At 44.5% G+C, this 27,583-nt stretch overlaps 1 protein-coding gene and 1 long non-coding RNA gene across 3 annotated transcripts in view; both read right to left on the bottom strand.

Annotated features, from left to right (window-relative positions):
- TMEM131 (transmembrane protein 131) overlaps window positions 1-27,324 on the bottom strand; it is a 148,402-nt gene extending 121,078 nt beyond the window's left edge. Inside the window, exon 1 of one of the 2 annotated variants that reach the window (XM_084754429.1) lies at window positions 26,618-27,324. In XM_084754429.1, the coding sequence (XP_084610555.1) occupies window positions 26,618-26,813 (196 nt within the window). In that variant the 5' untranslated portion in view covers window positions 26,814-27,324. The remainder of the gene's footprint in view (window positions 1-26,617) is intronic. The other variant, XM_084754428.1, reaches the window with a different exon arrangement.
- On the bottom strand, window positions 5,161-7,647 carry LOC311581894. Its single transcript, XR_014773918.1, has 2 exons — window positions 7,405-7,647; window positions 5,161-7,368 (listed from the first exon to the last, which is right to left on the bottom strand). It is a non-coding gene; the product is annotated as an uncharacterized lncRNA (long non-coding RNA).
- Window positions 27,325-27,583: the final 259 nt, after the last annotated feature.

Here is a 27,583-nt window from a genome sequence, read left to right as displayed (position 1 = left end):
GTGCACTCCTCTATATCATCCGCTTTACTGCAGTGCACTCCTCTATATCATCTGCTTTACTGCAGTGCACTCCTCTCTACCATCCGCTTTACTGCAGTGCACTCCTCTCTACCATCCGCTTTACTGCAGTGCGCTCCTCTCTGTCATTGGCTTTACTGCAGTGCACTCCTTTTCGTCTACACAAGAGTCTGGTAAGCTTCTTACCAGTGTGGAATAATAAATTGCTCTGCTATCAACCTGTAAAGAGGATTGAGAATCTAAGGCCCAAAATGACACTTTATCTCAAAACCAACCTACCAAATATTATAGTTGTTTTGTTCACATGTATGTCTGTGCATCACGTGGGTGTCTGGTGCCTGCAGAGGCCAGAAGAGGACATTATCCTCTGGAACTGGAGTTACAGACACTTGTATGCCACCATGTGGGTACTGAGATTTGAACCCAGGTCCTCTAGAGGATCAGCCATTGCTCTTAACTACTGAGCTATCTTTCTAGCTCCACCTCCCATTTTTTTAGTAAAGAAAAAATGAAAACACCAACTAAATACTAGAAAAATATGAGCAATATACTTAATAAAAATATTCATTCATGATATAAAAAAAACTTTCAAAATGAATAAGCCAACAATAAAAATCAGGAAGATTTGACTAAAAACAAAAGGATTCTATAAATGAAAAGATGCCCCATACCTACCACTTGCCATGTCACAAATGCCAATGACAGCAACAAGGACACAGCACTCACACTTACACAGTGACTAGTGCCAAACAAGGACAAAATGTCCTGTACAAGTAGCTGGAACTCTCACACTGCTGAGGATTGTCTGACAGTTTATTACGATTAATATCACCACCTTATCAGACAACACATCAATCTATTCTTGGTGCTTACAAGAAAGGAAAACTTTTTTAAAAATGTATTTATGAACATTCATAAAAAATTTAAGCATAATGGCTCCAAAGTACGGGAGAAGAGCAAGCAAACCAAATGTCATCAGCAAGTGAGTAAACATGGCACAGGCATCATACAGAGGCTATCTATAACCCTACACATGCAGCACCAATGTTTCAAAAGCTTCTGCTACGTGACCCAAGTCAACCTCACAAGCTCCATACAAAGTGATGTTCTAATCTGAAAGTGCAGAAAGCAGGTGACTAGCTGCCTAACCACTGGGCAGAGGAGACACAGAACTTTGGAGATAAGACATCTTCTAAGATGGTGCTGTTTCCCAGGCCGCGTGTTTGTGAGGCTAATCCAAGAATGCTTAAAACTGGTGACTCTTACTGCATATTAATTATACCTATGAAGCAAATAAAAGAGAGAGGGAGAGGGGAGAGAAAGGGAGGGAGGGAGATACAATCCATACTAGTTTTTTCCCCTAGTGGAGGGCCACATACATAAAGTGATGTGTTAAGGTCCCTCAGAAGGCAGCTCTTAACACCCCTACCACACACAGCCTTCACGCTCTGCAACACAGACACAGCTGTCCCTTTACTTTTGTCTGTTTGAAATCTCCTGTGCTGTATTTCAATAGCTTTTCTACCCTATGATCCCAGTAACTAGTCAGCTTTAAATTTCTAAGGGGCTGTACGTACAACATGGTGGTAGAACGCAAGTAGGATGGATGAAAACCAGAACACAAAGAAACTGCATGTAATATGACCTTAGTTTGGTATCAGAAAGAACTGGGAGGGGTGGTACACGCTTCTAATCCCAGAACCTGCGAGGCTGAAGCAAAGGGATCTCAAGTTCAAGGCCAGCTGGGACTACAGAGTAAAAACAACAAATAAACAACATGTAATGTTAATACTATGTCACACATTCTTACAAGTTCTAGCTCAATGTAAGTACATATGGCACATTTCTCTTTAAAGTTAAAAGTATTTGCATATGTAGTGAATTAACATCTGAAATAATAAAACATTTTTAAAATTAGAATATTTATCCCAATCAATTTCTCTCTCTACAGGCTCAGGTATAAAGTAGCCTGGGTATACAAATGTTCTGATAGTCTAATCTACTTCTAAGAAACTTGCAAACCCACTGTTCACTCCTGGATATTTCACTGTAGGTGGCAGCATGCCCACACCTCACTGCACAGCCCATCACCCCTGCTGCCAACAGCTGTAATTCCCACACCTCACTGCACAGCCCATCACCCCTGCTGCCAGCCAAAGGCTTCTTTTCCTTTCTTAATCAGAAGAGCTTCAATGCCCCAAACACCATGTGGGATGTGGGAAATCACTATTGCATTCTACTGCTGAATTTACTCAAAGCTGATCTCTGACCTCTGCTTCCTTGCAATTTTTGCTCAAGTCATTTCCTATTACTGAAGCTAGTCCCAGAGTAACATACCACTCATTTGAAGTAAACTCAGCCACAATGGAAGCAGGCCTCAAGGGAATGCCATTGGGAAGGAAGTCAAGATTTTCCATAATTTCCTTAAAATAGTCAAAAGCATGTTACTGAGGCAAACAAAACTTCTATGCAGCCAAGAATAGGTCTATTTTTATACTATTAAGTTTTAACACACATTAGACACGTATTCTTCTTCCTTGGAGACACCTTCACTTCAAAACAGGTGAAATTAAAATGATTAAGATGAAAACAAGTGTCAGGCAGTACCTACTGTGTGCTTTCCATGCTGAGTGCTGCTGGGTAATGTGTGTGCACTCGTTTCGCTGACCAGGAAGAAGGGCAGAATGCGTAAAATAGGAACAACTACCGAGTACAGACTGAACGTCCCACACTGGAAACATGTAGAAACAGGAGTATGTTAGATTTCAGATTCTGTAATGTTTTTAGGGATAAGACCCAAGTCTAAACAAAAAGCCGTTTGTGTCTTACATCTACCAATATGCAGCCTAAAGGAGTCTCAGACAGTACCAAGTGTGCCTCCATTTGGTGACGGTGCTTAGAGTGCCGAAGAGTAAACCCAAGCTCTGATGTAAGTGAGCGAGTGCTCAACCTCAGAGACACACCCCAGTCATGTACCTGTATTTTGTCTGTGACCTCTCAGATGAAGTCAGGTATAGAATTTTCCACTTTTGACAGTACACCAAAACTCAAAAAGGTTGAAAATTGAAGGAAGCATTCTGAATCTCAGTTTTGGGTTTAGAGTGCTTAATTAATAGTAATTTAAATTTTATTATTAGCTACTATGAAAGAAAGCTGGGGAAAACACTAAAATCTTGGTCAGACTTGGCTCTTCATTTATTTTTATTTTTTATTTATTTATTTATTTATTTTTTTTTGGTTTTTCGAGACAGGGTTTCTCTGTGTAGCTTTTGTAGACCAGGCTGGCCTCAAACTCTAAGCGATCCGCCTGCCTCTGCCTCCCGAGTGCTGGGATTAAAGGCGTGCGCCACCACTGCCCGGCTGGCTCTTCATTTATAAACTATGGGAGCTACTGCACGAGGAATTTGGGACGAGAGCCACAACCTACCAAGCACTTCCTGTCAGGGACCTTCATGGAGCTCTCTGCCGAACACAGGGGACAATGCGAAAGATGACCCTGACGGACCTGCACAATTTAAAATGGGTGTGGAAACACACATCTTTAAATTTAGTGCTCTGTAATCCCAGAATCTGGGAGACAGAAGCAGACAGAACTCTGAGTTTGAGGCCAGCCTGGTCTACATAGTGAGTTCCAAGACAGCCAAGACGGTGAGATCATGTCTTTTAGAAAGAAAGAAAGAAAGAAAGAAAGAAAGAAAGAAAGAAAGAAAGACAGACAGACAGACAGACAGACAGACAGGCACAACTCAATCTCACAAACAGCACAGATTGTTTAAAAACCGCTTCTAAAAAATCTGAAGAAATTCTCCAGGGTATGAACCAGCTTACTCCTAGGCGGACCTAAAAAGCTGTCATATATTCTTTCTTCTAGGTGCCCATGAATAAATGATCTAAGTGTAATTCTGAATTTAGACGAGGACGATGTAGATGGCAGTATCCTAGGACCTTAGTTCTTTTAGTAAGATCTTAAAATTTTAATGAGTACAGAAAGAATGACAATGCAAGAACAGCTTAGGAGAATGAGCAGGACCTGAGAAGAAAAACCAATTAAAAGGAAGATTCAGACCAAGAACAGCAGGGGGTGGGGTGGGGTGGGGTGGGGTGGGGGAGACTGGTGGGTGGGAGGGTGGGGTGGGGTAGGAGTAGGGGTGGTGTTGCGCAGATCCTTGTCAGTTAAGAGCAGCAGTTAAATATAATATGCGTACTGCTCTTGTAGAAAACCTGAGTTCTGTTCCCAACACCCATGTGAGCCCATAACTCCAGTTTTAGAGGATCTGACACCTTCATCTGGCTTCCAAGAGCAGAAGCCTACATGCATGCATATATATATATATACCTTTTTATTAATAAAAAAAAAACTGCTCACATAGGTCCACACCTATGATCCCAACACTGGAATGTAGAGGAGAGCGAGTTCTAGTCAGCCCGGCTACTGCTACAAGATCCTGTGTAGAAAGAAAAATAAGTCCTACTGTGTAGCCCAATGTGCAAAGGAACGTACAATCCTCCTGCTTTAATCTCTGAAACACTGGGAATATAGACAAAACTATCCCATCCTGCTCTGAAAATTAGAAAGTTTAAATGTAAAGTTACCAAAATGTATTTCTTTGCTATCATTATCTGGTATGAATACATTCGTTTTCATTGTAGTGAGGCAGACAATGCAGCCACTGAACATGCCAACCTTACAAAGCATGTTGGCTGTTCTCACTGCAGCATAACTCAGCAGTGATAAGCCAGCAAGGGGTCCCACATCCCACCAGACAGGGTATCCCTAGAGTGGTAATCACAAGGTCTGAGAAGGGACAATTTACCCTAATCTATTTTATACATCATCTTTAAGGGGAGAGGGGGGCTGGTTAGAGCGATGGCTCAGCAGGTAAAAGCACTGGCTGCTCTTCCAGAGGACCTGGGTCACTTTCCAGTTCCCACATGACAGTTTCCAACTGTCTGTAAGTTCAGTTCCAGGGGACCCGACACCCTCACACAAACTAATGCACCTGAAATAAAGAGATGGATGGATGGATGGATGTCTTTTCCAATTTTGGGAATTTCTCCTGCTTTTCAAATAAAAGTCTTTGTCCTGATCTTGAAAGCACTTTGGGAAGACAAAGAACAACACAAATAAAATGCATAAACTCCTCTGGGTCAGTGATCTCTTTATTGCTGAGGTGTTGATGACCAACCCAATGTCTGGCACACTGGCCCTCAATGAACACTTGCAAGCTGAATACATGGAATATCTTCAGACCAAGGAACTGGTCTAGCCCAGCTGAAAAGAACTGCAATGTGGCCTGCCTGGTATTGCATAAGACCCCACAATGAACATGCCATGAATATGTAACAACACCAAGAGCTAGTCCCGATCTAGAACTTCCTACTGCATGCCAAGCCCTATGCATGACCTCAGTCAGTACTCACACAAACCCCAGGAGATGAGTACCCAATGGGACCCATCCCAGCAGATCAAAGAGCTGAGACTTGAGGTTAGACCACTTACTCAAGGTCTTAAGCAAGCCCACCTTCCGAGAATGCTTAGTCTCTACAACAGAGATAGAGCCTGTCTCCTCCTACACAGGGTAAGGTGATCATTTATCAGAAAGATGCACGCTAGTTCTGACCAAGCTCTTCTCCAGCTATTGACAGATGAGTACACCACTTACGACACACTTACAGTCGGAAATAGGGGCACACACCTGGAATCCCAGCATTAGAGAAACTGAGGCAGGAAGATGGTGAGTTCCAGATCACTTTGGACTATACAGTGAGACCCAGTCTCTAAAAGCAATGAACACAAAGCTTACTTATGAGAAAATGGCAAAGATGATAAGTCGGGTGCAAGTTATGGCGTGTTGTTTTAGTTTTAGTAAAACTTAATTACCTTGATTCACCCTAAGTCCCTTACCAGGGCTGTGTCCTCCAGTAGAAGCTGATGAATATACAGGTTTACATGTACAGTCAATTCAGATCCCCCTGATGATAGGGATGTATGACCTTACACTGAATTATCTGTTTGTATCTGTCACTCTAACAAGAGATTCCTGGAAGCTAATGACTATGTCTTACATTCCCAAGACCAACAGCACAGTCAAAAACACTGATGTGTGAAAGATGCTCACTGAGTAGGTGAAGTACACCATGGTGGGTAAATCTATTCATATGTCACCGTGAAATCAATTATCCGGGAAGCCTCCATTAATTTCAATTCCAGACCAGGCCAAAAAGAGGGAACATAAAAATGAAAGTATTAAGATGGTTCAGCAGTTAACACTGCTCTTCCAGGAGCCAAGTTTGGCTCACAGCACTCACATGGGAGCGCTTACAACTGCCTCTCGTTCCTGTTCCCGGCATCCAATGCTCTCTTCTAGCATCTGTGGAAACACACACACACACACACTAAGATAAATGGAAGATATTTAAATAATTACATTACTTAATAGTAAAAATGTATATTTTACTAATGAAAATATTGCATTGGGATACTTTTCAAGAGGGCTGAGAGTGGGGAGAAAACAAGGTTAAGAGGAGGACTCTTTAAACTGAAGGTTATTCCCATTTAGTCCGAGGGAAAACAGACTGAGGATCTTGGATTTGTCCAAGGTCAGAGTGAGTCCTAGGGTGTCAGTACTGTTCTCCTTAATCCTGACATCCTGTAGCAATGCCCTATGCCATTGTTTGGGTTGGCTATCTTTTCTTGTTTGTTCTTTTTAGGTAGGAGGCAGAAAGCAAAAAAAGAAACCCAAGATTCTGCTGAGACAAAGATGCATTATAACAAAAGTTACAGTATCTTCCTGCCTAAGATACCAAATGGGTCACCCACTCTGACCAATGATGGCTTAGAAGTCACCTGCTTATTTGGGGATCCGAAAAGCTTTACTAAAAGCTAAGCATTTGGCTTATAAGAGAACAACCCCGATTGGAGGAACACAAACTAAACTACACTGAGTATATCTGCACAGATTTCCCTCTTGAGGTGTGCCTTTCCCAACATTTCCAATAGTCCTGTCCCTAGTACCAGGCCTGTCACAGCGACTACCAGTAAGTCAAGTGTCTGACTAGAGGCCTGTTCACCCCATTATATAGAAGACTGTTTCCTGGTCCAGCCTAGAGCATGGTACTACTGAATAAAATTTAATGAATAAATTTGCCCATCTATCTTGGTGACTGGATGAAAAGAGCGGGGTGAAAGAGGTGGAGATAGAGCTCAGTGGGTATAGTGCTGCCCTCCATTCCATCCCAGCACCAATACACAGGGTGTGGTGGTAAACATCTGTAGCCCCATCGTTTAGGAGGCAGAAACAAAGCTGACTGGAGTTCAAGGTTGTCACTGACTACATAGGGATCAAGAGTCTGAGCTACCTGAGACCCTGTCTTAAAAATCAAAACAAAAAATGAGCTGTCCCGATTAGACAGGAAATCACAGAATCAGTGTTTAATAAAATAAGCTTAAAAGGTCCAGGAGAAGGAAATATCTGGTAAAGACTCTTGCAACCAAGGCTACCTGCTTTACCCCCGAACTCACACGATGGAGAGAACCAAATCCCACAGGTTGTCCTCTGACCTTCACACATGTGCCATGCTTGTGTGCATGTGTTCATACACACAAAAACCAATAAATATTAAAAAGTTAATTAAGACCAGGCTCGCTCCAAACTCATGGAGACCTGCCTGACTCTGCACCACCACGCCCGGCTCCAGGTGGCATTTTTAAGTATTAAGACTTTAAGACACCAGTGTGAACTTCTGAGGTGAACATGAAAGGGACGTGAGCCAGTCCCAAAGTATAGTCCCCCTTTTGGTTAAGTCAGGGTTGCTGAGCCCTTGCCATGGGCCATGTGCACCATCCATAACATAGCAGGGCCCCTCTCTCCCTGCAAAGAGGCCTCTGAGAGTAACTTCCACTCTCAGAGAGGAACTACATATAAGGAAACATCTTCAGAAACTGCCAAGCAGTGCTAGCTCACAGAGAAATACAGGAAGCGGGGTGGGGGGTGGGGGGGTGGCGGGCGCTCTCAACAGCCTCCACCTGCCCATATGGTCCAGAGAGATACTGACCATAGCAAGCTTGCTGGCTACCGTTATCACGGCCTACAAGCCATCTCCAGCTCTCCACTCAAGCCAGTTTTCTAAGGAACATCCCTCCTACTACAATAAAGAGGATATGGCAACATTTATGTTAATTAGCTGATAAATTCACTCAGTAAAGAATAATTTGTAACTACTAGAAATATCTAAGTAAAGTCCTTTATCTTCACATGCACAGAAAGAACTCACCAGGAGACGGACTGGGTCTCAGAGCCAGCCCCTCTGAAAGAGGAGTGGCAGAGCATGGGTGCTTAGATAAGCGCTGCAGTTTTATCTCCAGTTTCTCCAGGCTGTAGGCCAGGCTGCCCAGCGGCCTCCTTCCTCTTACCCTGCAAGCCTGTTGCCTCCTGCTTCTTGTAAGGCAGACACTCAAACGCCTCTTAAGTTTTCAAAACCACTTCCTTTACAAATCCTCATTACTGACCCTTCCAGGCCTTCTCTGCTACCTTCAAACGCTCCTCTCTGGGCTAACACCCCTCTTGCTAGGCTTCTAGTCCCAGGACTTGGTGCACTCCTGCATGAGTCAGAACCTAGCTCCACGCCCACCCGGTGAAGACGGCTCCTTCCTTCTCCACCGACACTCAGCCTGCTCACAGAAAGCAAGCTCAGTGGCCCTAAGTCTGGAAGATACTTCAGGAAGAGAAGCAGGAAAGCAAAAGCCCCAAGTTTATATTCTCCCCAATGCAACTGGCACCTAGCGCGTGTTTTCCTCTCATCCATCCTGGAGCTACCTGACATTATCATGTAATGCAAATCATTCACTGCTCTAAATTCTACTCGGCACCTTTTGAAACAACCTGTCTCGGGTGGAGCTGCACAGGGCCCTGGGCATCTGCCTGCAGGTCAGTCTACCTCTGCAATCCAAGATCCTGGCAGTGGTCCACTGCATCTCCTGCGGACTGAGAATTACTGTGCTAGCGCAGCTGTGGCTATAGAAATGTTTCCAGGAAAGTGCTGCTGTGAGCTAGAAGAGCAAAGCAAGGGACTCGTCCTCCAGGGCATGCACTAGGAAGTCTGCTTTTCTACTGGAATATTATCTAAGGGTGGGATGAAAGGATGGCATACACTACTGAAATACAGCACCACCTTAAAGCAGTGTCTACTGATTCGCTGGGGTCACTCAACCTGTGAACTGTCCAATAAGAAGAATAGAGCTCCTAATGACTGACACAATAACTTTATGCAGCTTTACTGGGTAAACAGATCTACAAGCCAAAGTTAATAGTATAGAGAAGACAGAACAAAAGGTACAGAGAACAAAATAGTATAGAGAAGACAGAAAAAATCTACAGACACTAACACTCCTCAAACTCTACCAAGTGCCTGAGAACGGGTACAAGCACGCCCATTTAGAGTGGAGGAAAGCCCACACTGAGAGGTTTCCACTCGAGGAAATTCATGGCTAGTAAATGACAAACTACTATGTAAGAGCCATTCATCTGGGAAGCCGCAACTCACCTATTCAGCAGGCAATGAATTTTAGGCAGAAACCAGCTGGGTAAAATAAAAGGGCAGGTGCTCGGCTAACTGGGTCTCAGGCTAGGGCCAGCAGAGGGAGGGTGACAACTCAAACTGACTCCTGCCACAAAGACAAAGCACCAAACATTTTGGCCAGCTTCCAACAGTTTGCCCTTCTGGGCCCATCTAACTCATTTTCACCCAGGGATGTGCCAATGGCAGCAAAGCAGAAGAAAGTAAAGTAGCAGCAGGTGCCATCAGCACCTGTGTGCTCTCACACTCCCCATGCCCCACCCCCACTGACCCACAATTTCTTTCTAACTTGTCAAGATTATAATGCAGCTGGATGAAGAGAGAAGAAAGTCCAGGGAGTGACGGATATTAATGCCTCACCTAGCACAGTGGCTTCTGCATTAGAGCTTTATCAGCTGTTATTTAAACATACAAAGACAGAAGTCAAATACTGCGCATAGAGATCGCTGGAGCAGTGACTATGGTGTGACAAGTGAAACTAAAGACAACGGTGGAAGCAACTGTGATAACCTAATTGCTCAGAACTGTGCACATAAATCATTCTGTCAATAGTAAGCACACAGAGCCTTCACAAAGGAGCCTGTGTGAAGGGCAGGCTGGAAACCCTAGCCTACAATGCCAACATCTGCTCGAGAACTCGGAAACTATTGGCATGTGGCACACTGCTCAAGGCCTGAGAGGAAAAAGAGCACAGGCAAGCAAGCAGTTGTGCTGTTTAATAAATAAGCAACAAATACCACAAGTTAGTCATGATAAACGAATACAAGAGGAACATCATTATATGATTTTTAAGAGGAAAAAGCCTATTGACACACTTCCTAAAATTATACTTGCAATAATCTTTTCATAAGCTTGAAAATTTGTAGAAATTAACAAATGCAAATGACTGAGAAAATCTCAACATAAAACTTAGAGTTGCATATGAAGTCAGATAAATAATAGCTACGGCCAGGCATGGTGGTGCACATCTTTAATCCCAGCACTGGGGAGGCAGAGTGAAGAGGATCTCTGAGTTGGAGGCCAGCCTGGTCTATACAGAGAAACCTGTCTCAAAAGAAAAATAAGATGAAATAAACATTTTCTATTTACAAAGGAAAAGCTATACATAATCAACATATTGAAAAGCAGGTTCATAGTCTTCTGTTTCTAATATGGTTTCATGCATACAAGTTAAAAAATCCTACATAAAACCATACTTCTTTGTTATATTTTAAAAAAAAGTCTGAGGCAGAAGGCAGTGATGCTATAAACTGTCATTCGTGGACGGCAGAATGATGCTCTCCGCCCTCACTGGCAGGCCCTTGTCATCATCTCAATACCCTGTGACTATGGCAGGCCACATGATGAGAGGTAACCAAGGGTGCAGTGGAATTCGAAGTTCTACTCAGATGCTTTTAAGACCAGACATTACTCGGAACTGTCTGAGTGGGCCAGATACCCCGAAAAATAGAAGCCAGAAACAGACGGAGAACAAGACAGCTGCATGAGGAGCTAGCTCGACATTGCTTTACTGGCCTTAAAGACAGAAAACCACAGTGGCCTCTAGCAGCCAGGAAAGTCAAGTTTAACAGTCTCCCTTAACAAGTACAGAAAGAAATGGACCCCACCAACATTTCATTATCCTGTCTAATGTAAATTATCAGAGGGTTTGGTTTGGTTTGGTTTTTTGAGAGGGTTTCTCTGCGTAGCCCTAGCTGTCCTAGAATTTACTCTGTCTCTAACTCACAATTCTACCTTCTTCTGCTTCCTGAGTGCTGGGATTAAAGGCACTAGCAAATCTTTTTATAGGTTACTAGAAAAAGAAGCCTGAGGATGCCTTTACCTAACTCCCAGCACCTGGCAGTCTAAAATTGTCTCAATCTGAAACAACCAAAACAATAACCTAAATAGAGCATGTTAGACAGTGATTTGATTCTCAGACCTACACACCAATGGACAAAGAATAACACCAAGAAGGCAAGGCCTGCACAGTTCAGTTCACTGCCTTCAGAGAGCTCCTAGGCCAGGGTGGGAAAGGGAAGCTTGCAGAGAGCCCCGTGCATTCGGCCAAGCTCTGAGAAAAGCTGCGACTGCAAGGAGAGGCAGGCAGTGAGGACTCCTGAGAAAGAATGTCAGTAAAAGGGCCTGCTGCAGAGGCGCCTCAAGAATGAGGGCCTGGGAAAGAGATGGTGCGCTGGTTGACAACACTGGCTTTTCTTCCAGAAGACCCCAGTTGGATTCCCAGCATCCACATGGAGGGGTCACAACAACCTGTAATTCCAGCTCCAGGGGGATTGACACCTCTGGCTCCTGAGGGCACTCACGAGTGTGAATGTGAGCGTGTACACACACACACACACACACACACACACACACACACAAATAAGAATAAAAGTAATAAAGTTTCTTTTAAAAAAAAAAAAGAAGAATGAGGGGTCCCCACTGAGCACGTACCAAACTGCTGACCACACATGTAACTGAGGTAAGTAAGGCTGGGGAAGGATTAGTGACACCGTGTCTGGCATTCACATGGGTCAGGAACACCACCTATCCCAACCCATGAAACTGAAGAAACAAAAAACAAAAAAACCTATGACTCACAGAATAGTGAGGGTGTACTCAGGAGGGTCACGCCTCAGTTCTGGAGAACAATCCAAGCCTGAGCCTGCTCCAGACCTCAAGGGGCAGAGTCTGCTTATCCATGGTCTTGGTTTTGATCCCCAGCATCACCCAAAACAAGCAAACACAGATGAGCAAAAAAGAGCAGGGCTTTAATGAATGTAAAGGTTTCCAAGTCACTTAACTGCACCTTCCACCAGAGCCCAAGAATACTAACAGGAACCAGATATCAGGACTTCCTGTGCAGGACTCGCCCTCTCAGCACTGAGTCCAAAGCTGCCAAGCACCAGAAGAGCAGTCAGTCAAAGCTTGTTTGGAACTGGCCCAGGTGTGTGGCACAGCATGGCACACATACATGTGCTCTGCATGTTCAGAAGGAAGAAGAACAAGGCCTCCAGCTGGGGCACAAGCTGCAGCGCCAGCCTCTGGAGAGGCCGCAGCAGGAAAGCAGGAGTTCAAGATCAGCTGGGAACTCAGGGAAACACTGTCTCAAAACGGAAAATTTAAAAGGCACATGTAAGACTGTGGACTCAGTCTTCAGAGCCAAAGAGCTTATCTTTTAAGTAGAAAGATGCAGGTGGGATTGTACAGTGATGGCCTAGCATGCCCAAGGTCCTGAGTTTGAGCCCTGGCACCACAAAAAACAGTAGAGAAAAGAGAAAAAAATACAAAAAATAAAAAATAAAATTGTTTTTCTATAGATGAAAACTGCAGTGAGATGAAAACTATACCAGATGTAATAGTAGATTAGACACTACAAAAGAAAGATCAACAAAGAGAAGGTGTGTCCGCACAACCTATGTAAAATGCAACACACAAAACCCCAAATCCAAGAGATTAGCTAGAGGTCAACTCCATGTTGTCTACTGTATGGCTATTCAGAGTTTCTAAAGTGGGGTGGGGAAAGGCCTCAAATCAGTTTTCACCTTAAAAAGACAAAACAAAACAAAAACCCTAAAACACAAACAGCAAATTATATCCTAAAGAAGTAAAACCAGCAATAAAAATGCAAGCAGAAATGAGCCTAGCACTAAGGAGGTCGAGGCAGTGGGTCTTCAAGAGCAGCTCGGCAACAAAAGTCATCGTATTAAGAGAAGAAATTAGAAAAGCCCAGAGTGAGAGAGGCCTCACCAACACAGATGCTGTAAATATTGAAAAGACAGTACAAAAATATTAAGAATAATTTTGTTGATAAGTTTGACAACTTAAATAAAACAGCCAAATTGTTTTAAAGGTTCAGTCACCAAAGCTCATCTAAGAGGGGAAAAAAAGCAAAAACTAAATAGCCCTATACCCTAGAAATTTACATTGTACACAAAAGAAAATTCCAGGCCTAGATCATTTCAATGGTACCAATTCTGTACCAACTGTTCCAAAACAAATGATAAGGAAAAACAACTGTTGTTACCAATCTGACTCTAATGTCAAAACTATTAACAAGAAAACAGAACAGTAGTAACCTTCATGATCAAAGACACAAAGCCTGCGCCCAGTGTGCGGATACACCTTTAATCCCAGCACTCGGGAGGCAGAGGCAGGCAGATCTTTGTGAGTTTGAGGACAGCCTGATCTACGAAGCAAGTCCAGGCCAGCCAAGACTACACAAAGAAGCCTGTCCTGGGGGGTGGTGGGTGGGGAGGGAGCCAGGGGATACAAAACTCCTAAACAAATTGTAGTCAAACAATTCCAACAACTTAAGGATAATAATGTACTAACCAAGCAAGAACTGCAGGGCTGGTAATTCATATTAACTACCCCTCACTCCGCCAAAAAGATAATCTCCAACACATACACATAAAAGATAATCTCCAAACACACACACAAAAGGTTAAAAGCTTACTTATCCCACAGATAACTATGACCACTAAACGAAAAGAACAGGAACAAAAAGTCAGGATGAAGAGGGGGTCATGAGCCAAGGAGTGTGGGAGCCTCTATAGACCGGCAGACTCAAAGGCAGACAGCCTCAGCGCCTACAGTCAGACAGCTTACCCACACCTTGTTCCAAGACCGCTGCCCTTCAGAACCGTGAGCGACAGTAACTTAGTAGAGCTTCAGCTAGAAATGGAGAACAGGTTCCAGCTGTTATTTACAGCTGGGCACACAGGCAGGCACCCTCTGCCGCATTACCAGTCGTCTTCCTACGAAGCATGTGGACTTTGGTCCACGACTCTACTGTAGTCCACCAACTACAGCACAGGCCTCAGTCACTGTGACAGCCTCACAGCTTGCTTGAGTAACTGCTTGTGCACACCACTCCCTTGCACCTCATTTTTTCAGCATCCCCCGAACATTTCCACATTCGTTTTCTATGTAAATTTTATCACCTTTCCTAGTGTCATAAAAAGCTCTGTTTACATTTTTGCATTTTTATCTAGTTAGGCGAGAACTGGTATTTTTAGGTTGTGTTTCCCACTGGGCACATCAAGCGTCTTTCGCTGAGTCTGCTAGGGTCTTCAAGAACGCTTTTCCTGGAGTCTCCGTGGTTCCTCAGGGTTGTTCTTCAAGCATTTTGTTGCTGCTGTTATTACTAAAGACAGCTCCTTGTAGGGTTTTAACTATTTTAAACACTTTTTTAAAAGTGACAGTTGTTAAGAAGCCACAATATACAAAGATGCACACCAAGCAGTTAAAGACGTGCGAAGCTGTGACATGCGGGGCAGGTGTGACAAGCTCGGCTGCGCACAGGGCACACACTCTGCACGTGCTCTTGCTGACTATCTCAAAACAAACACCCAACACCAAAAGGACAAAACATTGATAGATTTCCTAGAAGAACGAGTCTTAGGTGGAGCTGAGTGGGAGATTGCTTTTGTCCTTCAGACAGCCAAAACTATCAAAATGCCCAATTTTACCAGATAAAATGTCACCTCTACTGAGAATGCTTAAGAGTAAAGCACTTCAGGACACAGTGTCAACAGCACCTAACTTCAAGCATACTCCACCATGAAGCATCCAAGGTGTTTCTCTACCTAGTGACCGGAATAAGACAAGAAGCCTTTTTACTACCTACATCTAACATTGTTCTCGAACTCTAGCTGATGCAATAATTCATACTAAAATACAAATCAATATTAGGGAAAAAAGCTACAATGCTGTTTAATCACTTTGTGCCTATAAAAATGCCAGTTTCATACAGCATAACTTAACGCGTGTGGGTTTTACCATCCGCACCACAAAACAGAAGCATGAAGATGAAATGTTAGTGAACACACAACTGTCACACACAGCGCTTTGTGTGGCTTCTGAAGAGTAACCACAAAGCTAGAAAAGTAAGAGTTATAGATTTGATTTGACAGATTTAAAATAATAGAAAAATAAAAATAATCTCCCAAAAAGTAGAAGCTTGGAAAAACAGTCCTTAAGTAAGCATTTGTTTAAGTTAGGAAAAACAAAAAACAAACAAACGTCAATGAGGAAAATAACAAATGACAAAACCAAATAGGAACTGAAATTGCCAGCTAAGTGCCCAGATTCACTACAGTAATTGTTTCACGATGCCACTTAATGATTTAAAAGAAAAAAAAAAAGTAAGAGCTAATATGTGGAAGTGGCTGCCCTCACACAGTGCACTCAACAGCAGTTTTCTTCCTTGGCAATCTGGCACTGTCTACTTGTGAGTTGGGAAGCAGAGGGCTGGAGGATGGCTCAGAGGTTAGGAGCACTGTTCCAGAGGCCCTGGGATTGACTCCCAGCACCATGGCTCACAGCCACCTGTCACTTCAGTTCCAGGGCATCCAATGCCCTCACCTAGCTGCTCTGAGAACCAGGCTCATAAGTAGTACATAGACATATCTTCATGTAAAACATTCAACGAATTAAGAATAAATCTTTTTTTAAAGGGTGGGGTGCTCATGAAAAGGAAACAGACTAATTTTTTACCACTTATTAAACTTGATTTGATGATTTCTTTTTAGTTGTACAATCAATATGAATTTTTGTTTAATTAAAAAAGTATACTCTGCTGGGCAGCAGTGGTGCACACCTTTAATGCCAGCACTTAGGAGGCAGAGGCAGGTGGGTCTCTGAGTTCAAGGCCAGCTGCTCTGCAGAGCGAGTTCCAGAACAGCTAGCGATACACAGAGAAACCCTGTCTGGGGGAGGGACACGTCCCAAAGTTAATCTCTAAGTTGCAAGCACGGGAAGATGGCATACACTGCCTCTCCTACGGCAGGCTAGAGTCTTGAGTAAACTGCCACAAGCCCCTCCAGCAGGACTTAGGCCACAGGCAGATTGCAGCCAAAGCTAAACAAATACAAAGCAGAGACGGAAGACGTCAGCCATGTGAGGATTAATGTGATGAAGTCTGCAATGTAAACAGCATCAGGTGCAGTTACCCGGCAGGAGTATCAGGTAACCAGCATCGTCTTCAATTACGGGCGAGTTCAACTGACACACAACCCTAAAATAGTGAAAAACCAATGTTTGAAAAGGTTATCAGTTCAGAAGCACTTTCTCTTCATTCTGAGCCACCTTTAGGAGCTCACTGTTTTAGACTTAGATGTGCTACAAAGGACCAGGTCTCAGAGGCGGGGTCCCTGAAGTGGTGCCACTGGGAGTGGAGAAAACTATGAGAGATGGGATGCTCTTATTATATCCTGGACATGTGCTGAACAACTTTGCTCTGCCACAGTCTCCCACCATGCTTTGCCACAAACCTAAAAGCAATGAATCTAAGTGGCCATGGACCAAAATCTCCATAGTGTAAGCCAAAATAAACCTTTCCTCTCTATAATCCAGTTATCTCAAGTATTTACTTGTTAGAGTAACACAGATTTACATGTACCACTGCAGAACTCAGCACATGCACACACACAGGCCAACTGTCCTGCTATGTCACCTCAGGCTGGCTTCCAATTCATGAGCCTCCTACCTCAGCCTGCTCAGTGCTAGGGTTATAGGCATGCACCACCATGCCTAGCCGTGTTGAAGCCCTTTAAATAACTAGGACTAGTGATACCATGACCTGACCTCAGGAAACCCATGATACTGTGTAACTATAAATTTACCCAGATTCAGTCAGAAAGAAGTGACAATATTCAGAAATGTTCTACTTATAAGAATCTATAGGATGCCAATAAAACTGGATTGAATTCCCAACCTGTAACTTCCTTCTTCTATCTCCTTCTTTGGCATGGTTCTCAATAACCTACTCATAGGCTCAGACAACAGCCCAGGCAAAGCCCCAGAGCACTAACAAGAACTACCAAACACCTGAAACTCCCTACTTCCAGAACATAACCACCGCTGCCTACTGGGAGTGCTAACCAAAACTCTACTCATACAAAGTAGCTCCCGGGGCTGGAGAGACAGCTCAGCAGTTAAGAGTGGTTACGTGGCTGGGCGTAGTGGCCCACACCTTTAATCCCAGCAGAGGCAGGTGGATTGCTGTGAGTTCGAGGCCAGCCTGGTCTACAAAGCAAGTCAAGAGAAACCTGGTCTCAAAAAAACCAAAACAAAACAAAGAGTGCTTACTGTTCTTGCAAAAGACCCAGGTTCGGCTCCTTGCTCCCATATGAGGATGCTCCTAACTGTAACTCCAGCTCCAGGGCATCAGGTACCCTCTGGCCTCCTCAGGCACCTGCATGCACATGGTGCACATAAACTCATGCAGGCTCTCACCTCTCTGGCTCCCCAGGCCCAGCCCAGCCCAGTCTCTTCTCTTTCTTACTCTCATACTCTCTCCCTATTTTTGTTTTTGTTTTGTTTTAGGACAGCAAGATAACGTTTCACTATGTAGTACTGTTTGGCCTAGAACTCACTGTGCAGAGCAGGTTGGCCTTGACTTGTGGTCACCTTCCTGACTGTATGATGTAAACCACAATGTCCAGCTCAAATAAAAAAGTTTGCTCAGCAAAGAAAGTAATAACCAAATGAAAAAGTAATGAGAGACCAAATTTGCAAGTCAACTGTCAGATAAAAAGTTAATACCCATAATATGCAGAAAACTATAATACAATAACAAACTGATCAAAGCTTAGGCGAAGGACTTAACTAGACATCTTTCCAGAGAATAAGAGTAAATGGCCAACAAGAACATAAAAAGATACACAACATCTCTTATCCTCAGAAACATAAAAATAAAAACACCCCATGGCCTATTATCACACATTCTCTAGGTTGGTCACTATCCAAAAATGAATGAATAAGTGAATGAATCAATGTGCTACCACAGATGTGTTGAACCTGGAACCTTTGTGTACTTCAACTGGTGCGTTTGAAAAATAGTGTGACTACTACAAATAAAAATGTGCAGCCACTAAAAAAACAATAAATAAATAAAAAAAAATAAAAGTACCATATGATGCAGAAATTGAAATACCTAAAGATTGAAAAAAGTTCTTGAAGAGATATCTGCACACCTATCCTCATGGCATTATTCATAAAGCCCAAGAGGCAGAAGCAACCTAAGTGTCTATAGATGAATGGATAGATGAAGAAGGAAGTATGTGCATAGAAAGGAGAGCCATTCCGCCTTTGAAAGTTAAGAACCAGGAGCTAGAAAGATGGGGTGGTGTCTGGAAAGTGCAAGCACAAGGACTTGAATGTGACTGCAAATCCCCAAGTAAAAAGCTGGGCATGGCAATGCATGCTTACACCTCCATTGCCAAAGGTGTGTGTGTGGGGGGGGTCATCTAATCAGCAAGTCCCAGGGCCCAGTGAGAAATCCTGTCTCAAAACACAAGTATATGTAATAAGTAAACAAATCTTACTTATTTGGGGAGTGGGGCAGAGTGACGAACATCTTTGATCCCAGTGCTCAGGAGGCAGAGGCAGGCAGAACTTCATGATTTTGAGGCCAGCCTGGTCTACAGAGTGGTACTCTCAAGCAAACAAACAAAACAAAAACCAAGGCAGGGGACCAGGAATGACACTGCAAGTTGTTATCTCACTTCTACATGCCCACAGCCACACATACACATACCTGAACATACATATACACAAAGTTAAAAAAAAAAAAACAGGCTGGAGAGGGTAATTGTGAGGGTAGGAAGGGCAAAATACTGTACACTGTCTATCATACGTGGCATCTGACTGCACTTTTTGTGTGTGGCACAAAAGCAGAAGGGGAACTCTTAGCGGGGGAGGAGGGGCAGGAAGGACTGTGGAGGAGCAAATATTAATAAAGTACTAGCTGTGTGTGAAAATGTCACAATGAAACCTATTACTCTGTACACTAAAAGCTGATTAATAAAAAAGCAAGCTGGGTATGGCCACATACAAATATAATCCCTGCATTCATGAGGTTGAGGCAAGGAGATTGTTGGGTTCAAGTCTAGCCTGGGTTATAAAGAGCCTATCTTAAAAAAAAAAAAGCCACACATGATTGCACATGCTTAGAATTTTAGCTATTCTATTTGGGATGCTGAGACAGTAAGGTTCCCAGTTCAAGGCTTACCTAAGCTACCCAGCAAACTTAAGACCAACCTAGGCAACTTGGGAGACCTGCCATAGTCACAATAAAAGTTACAAAGAGCCAGGGGTATAGCTCAGTGACAGCATTTACCAAGCACACAATGTGTCCCTGGATTCAATCCCTAGTATTGAGGAAGGACAAGAGAAAATGTGACAGTGCAGGCCTGTGGCCCAGAACTGCAGAGCCTCAGAGAGGAGGTGCCTATGGCTGAGGCCAGCCTGGCCCACACAGGGAGAAAATGGAAATTCCAACACATGCTGCAACATAAGCTATACAGACATCATGCCAAGTAAAATAAAACAAGTCAAAAAAGACAATGCTGAGGAGTCCACTTATATAGTAAACAACTACCATCAAATTCAGACACCCTGGCTGGGGGGGGGGGTGGAGAGAAATGGGAGTTGTTTATAGGCACAGAGGTTGCAATTCTGCATGATGAAAGTTTTGGAGACCTACTGCACAGCATATGAATATGTTTAATGTAACTCAACTGTACACCTAAAATGATTAATATGGTAAGTCTTGTGGGGTTTATCACAACTTTAAAAAAACCATATAATTGGGGGTTTTATACACTTATCATGACAGAACATGCCAAGGGTCCTCTTAGACACTTTTTAGACCTTTGCCCTATGTGTTATTATTGTATGCAATAGAATGAAGCAAATCAGAGCTTTTTCAAATGTCTTTGTAAAAAAAACTAAAGCACTAGGACACTTCTTCTGAACCCCCTGGGTTCAAGCTAAGTCTAAAAGAGACTTCCCTCTCTGTCAAAAGCAAAATCTTTTGGGCACGGTGGCACTTGCCTGCAATCCCAGCACTTGGGAGGCTGACGCAGGAAAATAAAGAGTTAGAGGCCAGCCTGGGCAACATAATTAGGACTCCGTCTGTCTTAAATTAAACAATGAACAACAAAGCAAGTTCTACTCCCAGCCTTTGGATTTTCTTCAGTGCTTTTTTAGTCTAGGACAAGTTTCTAAGAATACTGCCCAGGTCTAGACCAACCTGTCACACCAACCAAGAGCCAAGCAGTATTTGCAGAATGTAGTATTGCTTAACCCAAGCAACAGAACCTAGCTAACTCAGCTGTAACAGGCAGTATCACCAATACAAATATTCAATATCCCAGACTATCCACTAATAGGAAAGTTTCCTTTTAGGAACTCTGATGATCCAGAATAGGCTATTTTAATGTTCACTACATTGACAGAATATGACTATTTAAAACCAAGAACTTAGCTGGGAGTGGTGGCACACACCTTTAATCCCTGCCCTCTGGAGGCAGAAGCAAGTGGCTCTACTGCAGTCCAAGGCCAGCCTGATCTGCATGGTTAGTTCCAGGACAGTCAGAGAGAGAGCCAGTCTTAGAAAATAAAACAATCAACCCAAGTAAGCGGTGCACTGACACGCTTGCTTTCTCCAATCCGTACTTGTGGCGACACCCTCGTGCATGAACGCGCACTGGGAACTGGGAACAGTGGCTTTCCTGGGCCCTGGCCTCCGCAGTGGGCTATCACCTGAGCACCACTACACCTGTCTCACTGGTTTGAGGATCTGAAAATCTTAAAAGTCCTAGAATCATGGCAGTGATAGTTTATTATTTATTTTTAAGATTTCTTTCCTTTTAATTATGCGCTTGCTATGCATCTGTCTGGGATAATGTGCATGTAAGTACAGGGGTGGGGGTGGGGGGTGGATCAGATCCCCCCAGAGGAGTCGGAGGCGGCTATAAGCCTCTCATGTGGGTGTTGGAAACCTAATATGGGTCCACAAGAGCAGCACACATCCTTAACCCTGAGCTCTCTCTCCAGCCCCGGCAGTGAGAGCTTTGATGGGTATACACACTCATTTTAGTTATAAACGGAAAACACTATGTAGGAAAAGAAAGATGGTGCCACCCAATATCCTACTGTAACATTTCCTAAGAACAACTACACCTAAGCTGAGGTTTGTCTGTTTATCTATATCTATGTATGTATGTATGTATGTATGTATCTATCTATCTATCTATTTACCTCTGTCTATCTATGTATCTATCTATCTACCTCCTATTTATCTAGTTTGTTTGTATTTTGGGAGGTTTGGTTTGGTTTTTCAGAGAAACAGGGATTCTTTGTGTAGCCTTGGCCTTGAACTCACATCAATCCTCCTGCCTCTGCCTCCTTGAGTGCTAGGATTAAAGGCCTGCGCCACCACGCCCGGCTCAGCCTACTCTTGACTCTAAACTCCAGTTCACCTAGGTCACAGGTTTAAAAAAAGTTGAGGGTGAGATCATTTCAGGCAAATCTTCCTTCAGAACTTCACTTATATTGTAGATGCCTCACAGAAACTCTATCTGGGTGAAAGAGACCACGGAATCGCGTAGTCACTGACTGAGGCAGCAGTGCACACCTGACTGTTGAAATGAAATGATGAATAAAGACTCCATGTGCTCAAAGTGAGCAGCAGGACTGCACAGCAATGGCAAGTGGGGAGGCAAGAGACTGTACTGGGGTGCCCTGAGCTGGATGATCAAAGCTGCAGGAAGAGCTGACCAAAGCTGGGGGTCACAGGCATTGGTACCACCTTGGAAAGCGTCAAAATGAGTCCAAAGTGCCCAGGAAATAGCATGGCACTAATAACAACTGGGAAGGGGGGGGGGTAGTATAAGCTAATCCTGCCCAGACTTCAGTGTATGCTGCTGGCCAGACACACAGATGAAGAAGACATCCAACTGGCACATGCAGAGCAGTGACAGCTGGCTAGGACACAATGGCAACCAGAAGTACAAAGTCCATTCGTCACATAAGGCCCAACCAAGCTGCTCTCAACAGACAAAAAGGAGATTTCAGACCCCTTGATTTGACAAAGCAAAAAGAGATCTCAAGCCACAAGGAGAGAGCATTTCTAAGACACTGAGCACCCAGTAGAGACATATTCACTGCGTCCCCAAAAGGACCGTTTTTTACCAAGACTCTAGAGAACAAATGAGATGCTTTTACAGCTGCTGCCGTCACCCGTCTCTTCAGGGGTGCCTATCCAGACTCACCAAAAGAAGTTAGAGAGAGCCAGGCGTGGTGGCGCACGCCTTTAATCCCAGCACTTGGGAGGCAGAGGCAGGCGGATCGCTGTGAGTTCAAGGCCAGCCTGGTCTACAAAGTGAGTCCAGGATGGCCAAGGCTACACAGAGAAACCCTGTCTTGTAAAACAAACAAACAAACAAAAAAACAAAAAGAAGTTAGAGAGGGGAGATACTGGAAAGAGGAGGAAACAAAGGGCACACTTTTTCACACTATAGGACTCCAATGTTTGTGACTACTAAACACTTTTAGAAAAAGCAAAACAAGCTCTTTAGTATGTAGCCATTCTACCCAAAGGATAAAATAACTCTCAAAAATCATTTAAAATATAACTTTACATTAGACAGAACCTGTATCTCTGATTCTATGGCTCTAAGACAAGTCACTAACAGGCTTTATTTATCTCCTCTTCTGCCTATAGTGCTAAGCACTTGGTTCTTATGCTTTGTCTAGGAAATACCAATTTCTGTATTCATGACACAAATACAGCTTAAAATAAAAATCCATGCATGAAACCATCATATATAGGCAGAAAAAAATTAAGTCTTAACACTACAAATTTGGCCTTGCCTTTAACTAGCAATTAATGAAACCACACATGGCTTTAGACTGAATTGTCACAGAATGAAGCAACATTCCAAAAATCGGCCAAGTTTTACTTACTAGATACATGAATGGTTCCCGCTCACTTACACACACCTTCCAAAACCCACTTCACAGTGAGATGAATACATAAGATGTCCTAAAAGCCTATTGCGGAGGTGAGGTGGAGATGGCTCGGCTGTTAAAGAGAACTTCCTACTCTTGCGGAGGACCCAGGTTCAGGTCTGAATACCCCATCAGACAGCTGTGACTCCAGCTCCAGGGACTCTGACCCCTTCTTTTGGTGGGTACCAGGCACTCATTCAGCACCCATACTTGCATGCAGGCGAAACATTCATACACAAAAATAAGTCTTTTTTTAAAAGGCTTCTTTACTTGCCATAATGGCTGAGTTAGGACTCAAGATTCCATCAAAAGTCTAAGTATAACATACTTATATGTATCTTCACTATGCATAGTTTTTTATTAGGACTTTATTTTTGTTTCATGTATACTAGTGTTTTGTCTGTATGCATGTCTATGTGAGGGTGTTGGACCCCCTGGAATTGGAGCTATACAGACAGTTGTGAGCTGCCATGTGGGTGCTGGGAATTGAACCAAGGTCCTTTGGAAGAGGAGCCAGTACTCTGAGCCACCTCCGCCAGCTCCCCACTACGCATATTTTAATAATTTACTCTATTACAGAGAGACAAGCTGAAATAAAGAAAAAGAGACTTTCTGTTTTCAGTATCTAAATCTTACTCTCACAAAAAAGCCTGACACTAACCAGAATAGGCTGGTTATCTGTAGTTATTATAATAACTTTACGTCTGGCAAGTTTCTTAAAGTTTTTACAAACATTCACATACAATCAAAATGGTGTCAAAGGTCTCTTTTCTCTGGACCAGAGATAACACACTTCACAGATCAGTTAAGATGTGTGTTAAGATATGAGTCCAGAGACATAATGATGTTAAGACAAGGAATGGCTCATGTTCTGTCAGGAAAATGATGGTCTAGTTCAAACATGAAGAGCTGCATTAAGCAATCCGCTTTGCCTGCAGCTTTTCTTTAGGAGACAGTGACTTTTACTGTCTCGATTTTCTAGTGAAAGTCTACTGCAATGCAGGAAAAAATACACAAGCACACAAAATACCCAAAGAACCACCACTAAATTTGCTGGCAAATCCCTTCTTGGACTGTTCACTCTATATTACTTGACACAGAAGATCAGCAGGAGTAAACAGATAGTAAACCTAGCTTTCTTTATAAGTCTGACCAAACTTGCTGGGGGGGAGGGAGCAAAACATCTCACCAGCACTCTTCTGGGGCAAATGTTATATTAGTGCCACATCAGACGCCAAAGACACTGTGTCACAATCCTGGGAGAAAATCAATTCCATTTCCCCTACTTATTCAAAATAAAAACACGGCTGGAATCTGATCTAGAAGCCTGTTTAGAGTAGAACATTTCCTGAGAGATCTTTTGGGACATTTAATTTAAACCAGACCTATAGATAAAGGACAAGGCCTATGCTTTACATTAATATAATTGCTCTTAATATCTTAAACAACTTTTTTTGTCCATACAACTTGTTCCCCGAGATACAGCACACCCACAAAGACGTCTGATTTAGCCAGGCCCAGTGGCCGATTCAATCACCTCTTTTCTGCAGGCTTTGCCTTTAAACAGATTTATGTATATTAGAGAGGTGCATGGTCGCTTGTAAATTATGCAAATGGAGAGTAAGCAAATAAATTTTAGACTAATGTCTTTCAACAAGAAATTTATTTCCTTAGCTGTACCCCCAAAATTAGTGCTTAAATGGCAACTGGAAAAATAAGCAGCTTTGAGGATAAGGCAAACTTAGACTCCATCCCTGCCCTACCAGCCGGTGAGAAGAGGCTCAGTGCCTACCATGTGGCTGCACCCTACAAGGCAATCAACAGGAAAGCAAAGCCAGTGTCCCCTAAGTCTCAATGAAGCACAAGAAGACAAGCCATTATAAAGGCACTCAACACATGTGTCCAAGTGCTGGCTACCATGGTCACCCAAAACAACACTAAACAAGCAAGGGGGGCATAAATAATATGAACTATGACAATCTCAGGCCTGACCATCTTAAAAGAGCTGTTTTATGCTTAAAATAATCTTGCCTCTGCCAAATCCTTGCTATTCTCTGATTAATGTTCCGACATTAACCAGACTGAGGCTATTTATGGAGTTAAATGAGGGAATGTAAAGTTTCTAAGGAAAATAAATAATAAACAGACACACAGTTGTACTTTAACACTATTGGTTTACCTTTGCAGCTGCCAGTCAATAACAGTAAAAACCAAGTGACTTCATAATCATATAGGAAAACAACTTCAAAGTTATAAGGCCAGAAATTATTTTCTTGTAGAGTTCCATTGGTGTGCAATGAAAAATAATCTAGTTTTCTTAGTTAAAAAACAAAAACAAAAACAAAGACCAGCATTTGCTGTTGAATGAATGAATTTTTTAAGGCCCCGTAAACTGCTCACAGTCCCTCGGGCTCACATTCAGAAACAGGTAGTCTTCAAGACTACAAAGTAATTTCTGACCCTGTCAAAGTACCCGTTTTACAGCATTACAATAATAGGGATGTTCTTCTTGTTTGTTTGTTTTAATAGGAGTGAGCCTTCAACTGTGAATTACAGGTGAAAGCTGGGAACTTGACATTTATTTCTAAAGGCTTACACATCAAAGAGAGAGACACCGAATTAAGGTGAGGATCTTAAACCATAAATGTAAACCGTCTTCCAGTAGCTTGCTAGAGGCAAATGAGAGTCTACTCAGGGCTAATAACGAAGCAATCCTCAGCACCGCAAAGGTACAGTGAAGAAGAAAGCTAAAGAAACAAGAGCCTCTTCAAAGAAATGTCCCAGCAAATACAAATTTTAGAAGCTGTGTATTGAATGAAGCCTTTCCACGGTCTCGCTTCCCGCCCCCCCCCCCCCGACTTTAAAGTGAGCTCCGTCTGCATGGCCAATTTAAAACCCGACAAAGGGGGGTAACAAGAAAAGTGTCCCGCAATTTACCTAGCAGGAGCCGCCAAAGAAGCCCAAAACGCGGGGTGCCTCCTCACATAGCGGCCCAACTGGCAAGAGCACACGAGAACTCGGGAAGTTTTGAAATGGCACTGACAGGAGACACAGGGGAAGACAAGGGGACGCGAGGGGAAGGAATCCCGGAGCAACAGAGCCACGGCGCGCGGCCGACGCGGGCGAGCTGGCTGCCGAACCGCGAGTCGCCGGCTCGGGACCAGGCTCGACCCAGCAATCTGGCGCCGGCGCCCGCCGCGGGCCTCCCCCTCCCGCCCGCCGCCCGCCGCCGGCCACCCACCTTCCTTCTCGGCCCGCGCCGCGGCCACCACGAGGGTCATCACCAGGTGCAGCGCTCCGAGGAGGCCGGCGGCCGCGCTCCGGGGACCCCCGCCTCGGCCGGCCGCGGGCTCCAGCCCGGCCCCGGAGGACGCGGAGGCGGTGGCGGCGGCGGCGGCGGCGGCGGCTGCTGCTCCTCCTCCTGCCCGCTTCCCCATCCTGGCCGGCCGGGGGCCGCCGAGCTCCAGGTCCGGCGCGACCCTTCTCCGCGAGGCGACGGCAGCGGCGCGGGAGCCGTGGTCCGGGCTGTGGTCGCGGTGCCGGCGGAGAGAGCGGTTGTGGGCCCAGGGCTCAGGCTCCCGGCGTGGGTCTGGGTCGGTGCGTGCGTGGGAGCGAGCGTGTCAGTCACAGCCTCGGCATCGCCTACGAAGAGCCGGAACGGAGAGGCCGCGGGTCAGGAACGGCGGGCGGCCATACTGGAAACGGGCAAGGGCCGCGGGCCCCGGGGCTGGCCTCTGAGGGGCGGGGCGGGGCGCAGGGTCCCGCCCCCTCCGTGCCAACACCTGGGCGGCCCGCTGGTTTGTGTGTCCGCCGCGAAGTCCGTGAGCTCCGACCCCTCGTCTTGCCCTCGGGATCCCACGGGCTTCACCAACCGGACGGGCCGGGGCGGCCAACCGCACCCTGTCGCCGCTGCCCGGCCCGGGAGGAGGAGGGAGACAGGCCCGGGCCGGCCAGGAGTTAAGATGGCGGCCCAAGCTTCACGGAGGCAGGGACGGCAGTCACGTGGGAGACGGGGGTGGCCACGCTGCGCAGTCGCGTTGGTGCGTGGGCGGGGCCCGGCCGCGCCTCCGACGCCCGGACAAACCCGCGTCTTCTGTACCGCAGTGTGGGAGCCTTCCAGCAGTCTGAGTGCGCACCCGGAGTCCAGCGCTGACAATCCCTGCCAGTGACTCCTCCGGGTCGCATCTCTACCCATCCATGGCTTTGA

Source organism: Acomys minous (assembly GCF_964271855.1).
Source record: "Acomys minous genome assembly, chromosome: 13".
In the NCBI taxonomy this organism is placed as follows: Eukaryota; Metazoa; Chordata; class Mammalia; order Rodentia; family Muridae; genus Acomys; species Acomys minous.
This window is presented reverse-complemented; position numbering and strand designations above follow the sequence as displayed.